The 10346-nt window shown below is 38.7% G+C and overlaps 1 protein-coding gene across 1 annotated transcript; it reads left to right on the top strand.

The window, feature by feature from the left end:
• Nucleotides 1-104: 104 nt before the first annotated feature.
• Nucleotides 105-10318, top strand: LOC110171419 (frizzled-6). Its single transcript, XM_020937127.2, has 8 exons — nt 105-239; nt 1586-1958; nt 5672-5868; nt 6294-6876; nt 7287-7706; nt 8136-8284; nt 8380-8790; nt 9285-10318. The coding sequence occupies exons 2-8, from the start codon at nt 1773-1775 to the stop codon at nt 9445-9447; spliced, it is 2109 nt and encodes a 702-aa protein (XP_020792786.1). The 5' UTR covers nt 105-239; nt 1586-1772; the 3' UTR covers nt 9448-10318.
• Nucleotides 10319-10346: the final 28 nt, after the last annotated feature.

Raw genomic sequence — 10346 nt, 5'->3', positions numbered from 1 at the left:
AGATGTGATTACTGCAGTGCTTTACACGTTATTTGCAATGCTTTAATAGATCTATGCTACACAGTCATAACACGTCCTACTACACGTAAACGTCACACGCTCCAGTCAAGAAAACACGGGAAGAGGCAGCTGCAGCTGGATCACTTTTTCACCGAAACACGTCGCGAATCTTCACCCTAAAACCATACTTCCTCTATATTCATGTAGGAATCAGAGTTAGAACGTCGTGTGAGTTTAAGGTAAGTTTATTTATACTTAGATTTTGGGTTAGTTTTGTTTTACCAACTTTATTGTTTCGAAGTTTTCTGGCTCTATCCCATGGCGACTGTGGTAGGCAAGTTTACTGTACTCTCCCTAACACCTCACGTTTTGTTTACTACAGAGAACTTGTCTGGTTCTCTTTAGCACATCAGAACGCCTTAGAGCTCTCCTGGGTAGATATTTGCTTTAACTGTGATATTAAGTTAAATTTCTGGTTAATTCAAACAATGAGCTGTAAGTTAGCTAACTCCATTCATTGCTACTGTTTGTGTCAAAATGCGCTTTTATCTGGACTATTTTTCCTATTTCCTCTTAATACATATCTCTGAGCTGCCAAAACCCCTTTATTTTCATGTCAACATTATTCAGCATACCAATCGATATCTGGAAATGTTTCTTTTGTGTTGAGTGCGTTGTGGTTAGATTAGATAAACTTGTGCCACAAGTATCGTATCAGTACATTATGAACAGGAATTAAGCATGCGTTACTCATCTACTAACCTTAAATTCAGCACTGTATTGCACTGAACTGTGAAAACAAATCTAACGACAAGGCAGGACTAAACATGTTTTCTCTCTTAATCTATGTCTTTCTAGCCTTAACTGACTTTATTTATTGAGTGGCTTAACCCGCTGGTCTCTTGGTGACACACAGCAGTACTATGCAAAGACTCTCTATGGTAATGTTTGCTGGTATAACTCAACAATAGCACTCTCATGTTTCCTCAGAAGATTTCACTGCCTGTAATTGACACTCAGTCTTTATGGGGCCCTATCAAAGCAGGAAAAACTCCCAACCACTAAAGTGTAGAAACGTAACTGGAATTTAATGTGTGTTGACAAGCTCAGACCTATGCTCTTAAATCACACTAGTCTTGATGTCATTTTCCAGGTTTGCACTTGTACCGGTATTTTATTAATGATTTGGTCACGTTTACTTTGCCTCAAACCCAATGCCATATGGAACAGGTGTGGAGGAAGAGCTTTCCAATTAAAACAATATCTGTACTTTCTGCAATACATAGTAAACTAGCTCATTTGGGATTGGAGCCAAAAAAAGGGTCAAAAAAAGGTTCCAGTAGTCTGTCTTGCATTTATCTGGTGCTGGTGTACTTACAAAAGATGCTGAATCAATCTGAAAACTTGTTTTTGAGTTGGAGCAATATATTAAATATTTTGTCTGTGAAATGTATGCAGTTTTTGAATTTCCTTTGGGATCAATTAAGTATCTATCTATCTAGTTAGCTATTAGTGAAATTTTAACATATGGCATAGTATTAATGTAATTAAATGAAAAAGCACAAACTCTGTTTTTATATTTCAGATGTGGGAGTTGTGTCTTTGACCCAGGGCACCTGCTCCAGTACTGTGTGGATGATGGAAACTGTGTCCCTTTTGCTACATCCTCCCGCTGCAATGAGGTGACTCGAAAAAAGCTCTCAAACCTACATTCTTTTACCAGCCATTCTATAATCTGTGGTGCACAGAGGATACAGAAATACACCACTACCATGCTGCTACCAGGACCACTGTGGCTGTGTTTGGGGCTGCTGTGGGTGGGACAGTCCTATGCCCACAGCCTGTTCACCTGTGAGCCAATCAGAGTGCACCGATGTCTGGAAATGCCATACAACATGACCTTCTTCCCCAACATGATGGAGCACTATGACCAAGACATAGCAGCTGCTCAAATGGAGGTGCGTTCACTTCATATTTAGGGAAATTTTTAAATCCTCACGCTCTCCTCAGGGTCACATTGACCACAAAATAAATTTTTTTCCTTCCTGCTCTCTTGGGGCGGGTCAATCAGACCCAAAAATTTATTTTCTCACTTGGCAAGAATTGATTTGACAATACATTTTTGGGTCTGATTGACCTGCCCCAAGAGAGCGGTAAGGAAAAAAAATAATTTCTTTGTGTCTATGTGACCCTGAGGAGAGCGTGAGTTAACTTTTGTCCAATAAGGTTTTTATGGGTATTATATATTTTTGCCTTTTTATTTTGTTTATTTGGAAGTGAGACCAAGGTTATTAGAGATCATGAGTATTATGGTCTATGAAAAGGATCAAGAAAGGAGCTGACAGAAATAAATGTATTATAATGTATTGTTATGGAAAGCTAATGCCACTGTCACAAACCAGTTTCAGATAGCAAGGCTTCAACAGTTTGAGAGTGCCAACAAATTTTCTGTTCCAAAGTTTTCAGTATTGTTGGCTTGTTACTAATCCATCTGTCTCATTTGGTATTGATCGCTTTGTGAGGCTGTAATTAGCGTTATTAGTCCAGTTTGAAGTGAAACCAATACTTCCTCTGTTTTTGCAACAGATCCAACCACAAAAGTCTACCAGTGTCATTCACAATGCTATTAGTGCTTGTAGTCAGTAAATACCGTCTTGCTGTCTTCATGAGTGCATATTGATTTGACCATAATTAGCATTTTTAAATGGACATCAGCAAGCAAGCTCGAAGCTCACAAATCATCTCTGATAGTTACTGACACTGTCTCATTCATCAAATATTAAAAAGATAATAAAACTAAAAGAGTTAGAAGATAGAGAGTAGAAAAATAATAAAGTAACATTATTATACTATTTTCTGATCTATGTTTTAATGTTTATCATCAAAAATATACCCTGAATTATGTTTTGGTTCATTCACACATGTTTAACATACAGACCCTGAGTATGAAGAGTTCTTGTCCCAGCAGAAAACACTCTGTTCCAATTTCTGATGCCATACATGAAATACTCCGCTGTGTTTTTAAATTACAATAAACCTCCACTAGAATTATTTGGCAATTCCAGGGCTGAACAAAAGTCAAAACGATAGCTGTTAATTTACCACTACATGACATCACAAGGTGGAGTACAGCATTTTGAGCTTTGGAGATGTATACAGACTAATATTAAAGGATTGCTCCAGTATGTGTGAATGAAACAAAACACAACTCCAGTTATGTTATTTAGAAGGTAACAACACTATAAGTAAAGGCACATTAAATAACAAACATTTTAACTGATGAATTGTATTCAGTGTTAGCAATACTAACCTTCTGTTTTTACATACGTTTCTTCTGAACTTTCTTCTGGGCATTTTCTGTTTCATCTGAAACAACTGTCGTGTGACCTCCTCGCGTTCCTTTGTTGCTTTATTTAGCTTATCCTAATTACAGGGTATCATACAGACATTATTATGTAGGCCTTTATTGTCATAATCCCATGGTTCCTTCATGTTAGGCATAGTGTAAACACAGACCTCAACAGTAATGACATTGGCTGTGCAAAGGCTTCTCCTATTTCTTTGGTATTCCCATTTTGTGTCTTGACATTGCCACAGGCCCTAGTGTGCATTACAGCATTTGGTGTGAGAATGTAGAGAATGAGCAGGGATCCATGGATGAAGTCTTTGTGTATTTGCCATCTGGAGAAAAGTGTAGGAATAGGATCCTTATTTCATAGCGACCTTGGCCACTGGCGACTTCTCTGACTTTGTTGTGCATGGGCTTTGATTTCTGTGAAGAGAGGCAGAAGGAGTGAGACACACCCAGATACAGGGACACAAAGCCCACCCTGCATACCACAATGACTTTTCTCTGTTAATCACTCACTCATTTCTACTTGTACAAAGTCTTACAGCTGTGCTCTGCTCTCCTAGGTAACCAGCCAACACTAGTGTCCTGCATTGCCTACACCTATGACAGTGGTTCAAAAATGTTCAGTTACTTAGATGTTTCTGGGATTTTTTATGGAGAAAAATAAAATACATCAAACAGATGACATACATAGTTAAATCCTGATCCAATCTTTGATTTGATTGTAATTTTCTTCTGAATCACTGGCCTTGGTATTTCAAAAACTATTTTGGCTTCATGATTAAAAAGTGTTTTAAATAATATTTAGGAATAAGGATCAGGCTAATGTAGTAGTCTTTAAACCAACCCTGTAGTTTGCCTCTAGTTGATGGTCTCTAAATTAGCTGCAGCACATCACAGTTGCAGGCAAATAAAGATCAGATTGTTGCTCAAAATGTAGTGCAAATGAGAAGGCTTCCAAAACGTCCACAAGAGAAACAAGGACCTGTACTGTCAGTGAGGGCGCGCTCAGCCCCAGAGCCTTGGGCCTGATGCCAAACTGGAGCTGGGGACTGACAAGAACAGCAAACATTGAATACTGAGCACTGTGTGAATGGCATGTAGATGTAAATAAATCTTTATATATTATTGTAAGGATGGACACAACATTTATCCTGCCACTAGGGGTCACAAGTGTGAATGAATAAAGTGGATTGGGCTAGCACAAACCTCTGTCAGTGGCAAATGATGCTTTGGTCTCCTTAGATGGAGGAAGTGGTCTCTTTCTAAGTGATTTTAGTTTAAAGGAAACATGTTTTGCAAAGTAGACTTTTATGATTTTTAACCATATTATGATAACTTTTCTTAATCATTCAGTTTCAGGTGGTTTCATTAATTGTTTTAGTAATCATGGATTGTCCTGCATTTTAGGTTTGCATGCTCAGAACATTTCAGTTTTTGGCTACCATTTATCCCACTCATTTACTGTGATTATTAGAAATCAGACTTAAAATTATAGACAGTTGTTTAGTTCCTACCCATTCCTCAATTGATCCGCCCCTGTCATGCTCTAAGTTATGAGGAGCTGAGTTTATCAACACCAGTGTTATTAATAAAAGCAAATACGTGGATGTTGAAAAATTGCTTAACATTATTGCTACAACTACAAACGTAGTTCTACAATAAATATTCATGTGCAGACCAATAAGAGTATGCCAAAAGTCACAGCATATTTAAGATCATGAGAGTTATGTGAACCTAACAGAAATAAAGAACAATTTTCAACATTCTAGTTTGTAAAAGTAGTCATGAGTTCCCACTATACAGTCTATGGTCCCCACATATAGGCCCTTATTGTTCCATCCGTGGAAAACCAACAACATGATCCCAGTGTCTCTGCTCTGTCACTGTGTGTTTCCAAATGTCCACACACTCATTTCCTGCCTCTGCTCCCCTCCCATTTGTGGATTTCTTGAGCGATGTGTTGAAACGGAAGAGTGTGCTTCCTCTGCAGTGAATGGGCCCTTTGTGTGGCGCTATGGAGCACCCCAGCTCATCATCTGCTCAAAAATCTGACTATTGTGAGTTGGATATGAAAATGTCTTCACTGTACACATATCACATACTGAGTGAATATTGGTGTATCAGTTACACTGGACAGCACAGAGGAGTACAAAACATGCCGTATTCAGTTAGAAATATGCATCAAATGTTTTTCTCTTTGTACTAACTTAATTCTTTTATTCTGTTGCAATAAAATGTCACAAGCAATGTTGTATTTCAGACATACATGTTATAATTCAACCATGATTTCATCTGTAGTCTCTTGTCTTTCCACAGCCTTTTATGCCGTTGGCAAAGCTGCACTGTTCTCCAGATGTGCACCACTTCCTGTGCAAGGCCTTTTATCCCTCGTGCATCGAGGAAAACAACGTGTTTGGTCCCTGCAGGGAGGAGTGCAAGACAGTGCTATCCGACTGTGCAGAGAACATCCGTGTTTTCGGCATCACCTGGCCTCCTGAGCTACAGTGTGACAAGTGAGAGCATGGCATTTCAAAGAATTATACCTGAAGGACTGTCACAATATTTTTGATTTTGATACTAAGGAAAAGGCTTGACACATAATAATAGTACTTACTTTAATATTACCATGTGGTCTAGTACTTGCTCTGACATTGATTAAGACCATTTGAAAACTATTCACGCAAGATCCAGTTTTGTCCTGTTTAAGTGATTTTTTTTTTTTTGCCTTATCAAAACTTGGTCACATGAGTATCTAGTTTTAACAGTTTTGGTATTGATTTGCATCTGGGTATCTACACATTTGACAACCTAAATCTGAAGGGTAGCTCAATAAGTTTTTAAGGTATATGTCAAAGAAAACAGGAACAAGAGAATGCAGTCTGAAGTAGTTACTATAGAAACGAAAATGATCTTAAGATTTTTCTGTTTTTTGCTTTAGATTGCCTTTATGTGGTATACCCGACACAGACTCCTCATTACAAGCCACCACTCCAATGAAATCCTCTGCAGCAAAGAGAGACCTTGGCTTTTGGTGTCCGCTGCAGTTCAAGACCAAATCAGGTTTTGGATCGTCTTTTTTAGGAGCCCAGGACTGTGCACCACCTTGCTCCAACATGTATTTCAAACCACATGACATAGACTTCGCAAAGAGCTTCATCGGTGTGTGCTCAATCATTTGTCTTGGAGCTACACTGTTTACTTTCCTCACCTTCCTCATTGATGTCAAGCGTTTTCGATATCCGGAGCGGCCGATTATTTTCTACGCAGTCTGCTATAGTTTTATATCATTAATATACTTCATTGGATTCCTACTGGGGAACAAAGCAGCCTGCACCGAGCCCTTTCACCCAACAGGCATGTTTACTGTGGTCCTTGGATCCCAGAGTAAAGGATGCACTCTGATCTTCATGTTGCTCTACTTCTTTACTATCGCCGGTGTCGTCTGGTGGGTCATTCTCACCATCACCTGGTTCCTGGCAGCTGGACCCAAGTGGAGCTGTGAAGCCATTGAGAAAAAAGCGGTAAATTTAACTTAAATACGATCTTACTAGAGGTCTGATAATGGTCAAAATCACAATCATAGTATAGAATCAGTTCACACACAAAGTTTAACTGCTATTTTGTACATTTAAACTGAAATGAAGGCCAGAATTTAAACCTCAAAATAAAGCAAAATTTGAAGTATAGCCTTTGCCTATTGAATTGAATCTAATATTGCATACATCTTCAATCATATATAGGCATTTGGGATTTTATTAGAGACAGCTAAAGTCTAAATTAACAAAAACACCTGATCAATATTATGCATGACCAGGATTGAGATTAAAATTAAAACCTAAAGAATACTTTCACATTTTCTTTTTTCTACTTTGAATAATACAAAGTGACAACAGAATATGAACTAATAATTGTACATTTTGTTTTTGTGTAGGTGTGGTTCCATTCAGCTGCATGGGGAATCCCTGGTGCTCTGACTGTCATGCTTTTGGCTCTAAATAAAGTTGAGGGCGACAACATTAGTGGCGTTTGCTTCGTGGGTCTTTACGATTTGGACGCTCTCCGCTACTTTGTCCTGGCCCCTCTGTGTGTGGGTGTTTTGGTAGGACTCTGCCTTATCCTGGCTGGTATTGTCTCCCTTAACCACGTGCGGCAGGTGATTCAGCACGATGAGAGAAATCAGGAGAAGTTGAAGAAGTTTATGATTCGAATCGGTGTGTTCAGCTGCCTGTATCTGGTGCCACTGGTCACACTATTGGGCTGTTACACCTATGAGCAAAGCTACAGGAGCAAGTGGGAGGCAACATGGCTCAGAGAAAACTGTCAGAAGTACAGCATCCCCTGCCCATCCAAGGTACACACTTTTAGCAATAACAACTAGGGCCACTTGATGTTTGAAAATAATAATGTCATTTTGATTTTGAAATTTGATTTATTTCCTTTTATGCTCATTAAAGCTATATATATTACACAAAACTGATTCAAAGCCATATTATAATGTGGTGTCCGCAAAAACATACCCGGAGTTGTGTTTGGTTCCATTCACAAATGATTTTCCACCTTGTGATGTCATGTAGTGGTAGTTTTCAAGTTAACAGTTACCTTTTACTGAACTCTTTAAAGATAGGGAAAACAACATTATAACATTGATCAGAAATAACGTAACATAGACCCTTTACGCATTCAGTTTTGCTAATTGTGTTATGTAACTATAATTTTGCCCTAATAAAAGCATTTTTATTATGATGACTATTATATCATAACTCATTGTTTTCCCATACAGGAAGTAGAGCCCGAGCACCCAGACCTGACCTTGTTTCTGGTGAAGTACTTGATGACATTAGTGGTGGGGATCTCTTCAGTGTTCTGGGTCAGCAGCAAAAAGACCTGCTCTGAGTGGGCCTACTTTTTCAATAGGACACGCAAGAGAGAGTAAGAGCATTTTTCCCAAGTTTAAACATTGCATACTAATTTGCCCAGTATGGCTTATGTGAAATATGCCTATTATGTACCTTTTTGGCCCACAGTCCCATCAGTGAGAGCCGTCGCGTTCTTCAAGAATCCTGTGAGTTTTTCCTAAAGCACAACAGCCGTGTCCAGCACAAGAAAAAGCACTACAAATCAGGTGCTCACAAACTCAAGGTGGTCTCTAAATCTATGGGCACGAGCACTGGAGGAGTACCCACCAGCCCCTCTGTCTCTGTGGGCACAAACCAAGGCCCAGCACTGTCCCCTCATGCCCACCCACCTCAAGGCTCCCATTCTGAGGCATCAGTCAGGGAGCACTTGGAGAGGGGAGTGTCCAGCCGGAGTTCACGTCGGGACAGAGACAGAGAGAGGGAACGAGAGAGGGACGGGGTGGAGAGACGCAGTAAAGGAAGCAGCTCCGGCAAAGTCAGCAGCCTGTCAGACAGCTTAGCCAGAGTGGGTGATGGAAGGCAAGTAAAATTTTATGAGGTGAAACATTTTGATTACGTTTTAATGAACATGTGACTGCATTTTAAATGTCTGTAGTTGTTGAATACACTAATACTTGTGCATTAGCGTTAGGATTAAATCAAATGAATGGTGCCTATTGTTGCTGAAGAAGCATATTTTAATTTTAAAAGGTTACTTATTGAACTACTTGCCTGTACTTGCCTGTATTTACTTACTTACCCAGTCTTACCCTGCTATGACCCTGTTGCCCTCATGTGTCTCTGTAACTTTCTATAGAACTTAAAACGGTTGTCAAGGTGTATTGTTTCTAACCATTACTAACACATACTTCAGTATGTGAAATTAATAAGGAATATAAGATTTCCAGTTGATTTATGAAATAACAGCCTTGCAATTCTAGAGTGACATTTACATCTTAACGCAATCAATCGTTTCCTACTGTTTACATAATACCAGTGAACACATTATCAACACGAAGTGTTTTTATTTTTAGGAATACTCCTAGAAGTGACCACTCTGACGCCAAGAGGATTTCCCCAGTCCAGCATCCAGCTTTAAATCTCTCCCATAGCAGCACCCTCCAGGACTCCAGCCAAATCCAACTGGTGCACAAGGATCCTGAGGAGAGCAAGGAGACAAAAGACATGAACTGCTGAAAAATACGACTCTCTCACCATGAACCTGTTTCAACTTAAGTGTCCATATGTCTTTCAGACTCAAACAGATGATTTATTAGCCCCAGTATATGTCAGGTAATACATCATGCCACTGCTGTCTTATTGTAACATACCAGGCATATTTGAATGGTATATTTGGACAATTTTTAACTTATAGAAGACATTTAGTTTAACTGGACTAGTCTTAACACTGGACATTTCACTTTTAAAGGTCATGCCAAATGTAATGCTGCAAGTCCTTCTGTGACCTATGGTTTTGAATGCTTAATGATACAGAGCCTGTAGTTTGATATTGTTTAGAAAAGACACTGTTTTTGTCGAGTTATTGAATATTGTGATGCATTGTTTTCTGTTCTTTCTAAGACTGTCTCAAACTTTTTCCCTGTGAATCTGTATTATGTAACTTTTTTATAACGCCTTTGGTTAAGCATGACCTCTTTAATTATTCTTTGTTTGGGATGAGTGCTGTTGGTGTGATGGTTTTCATTATGAAATGTCTTATTGGCGTTGCACTATATTTTTAGAAGCACAAAGAGTGGGTTAAATAATAATTGTGGCTTATTGTTGGGTGTGTTATATATACAGACCTTGCATCTTTTAAGCATTGACAGATTTATTTCTGTCTCTAATCATCTGTATTTTTTCATGTTGAAGCTACTGTCTATAATGTTGTTCACGGGATTCCTATTTCTATTCCATAGTATGTGAGCATCAACACTTCTTAAAAGGGAAAGTTTATTATAAGTGTCATTGTATATCAAAACCTCATTGGTTTGTCTAAGCAATATATTGTATAATTATGTTGTACCGTTTCATTTTATACAAATAAATCGTCATTATTTTCTATTTATCTGGTGTCAATGCACGTGCCTAAATCT

This window comes from Boleophthalmus pectinirostris, unplaced genomic scaffold, assembly GCF_026225935.1.
Source record: "Boleophthalmus pectinirostris isolate CB_2022bp ecotype Guang Dong unplaced genomic scaffold, ASM2622593v1 HiC_scaffold_6, whole genome shotgun sequence".
Lineage (NCBI taxonomy): Eukaryota > Metazoa > Chordata > Actinopteri > Gobiiformes > Gobiidae > Boleophthalmus > Boleophthalmus pectinirostris.
Note: the sequence above shows the minus strand (reverse complement) of the source record. Positions and strands in the feature narration are given on the sequence as shown.

Excerpts from the sequence above, each read along its gene's own strand:
- LOC110171419 (XM_020937127.2), top strand. The coding sequence starts at position 1,773 with ATGCTGCTACCAGGACCACTGTGGCTGTGTTTGGGGCTGCTGTGGGTG. Across the intron at positions 6,877-7,286 it reads AAGCCATTGAGAAAAAAGCG|GTGTGGTTCCATTCAGCTGC; the intron begins GTAAATTTAACT and ends GTTTTTGTGTAG. Across the intron at positions 8,285-8,379 it reads AATAGGACACGCAAGAGAGA|TCCCATCAGTGAGAGCCGTC; the intron begins GTAAGAGCATTT and ends TTTGGCCCACAG.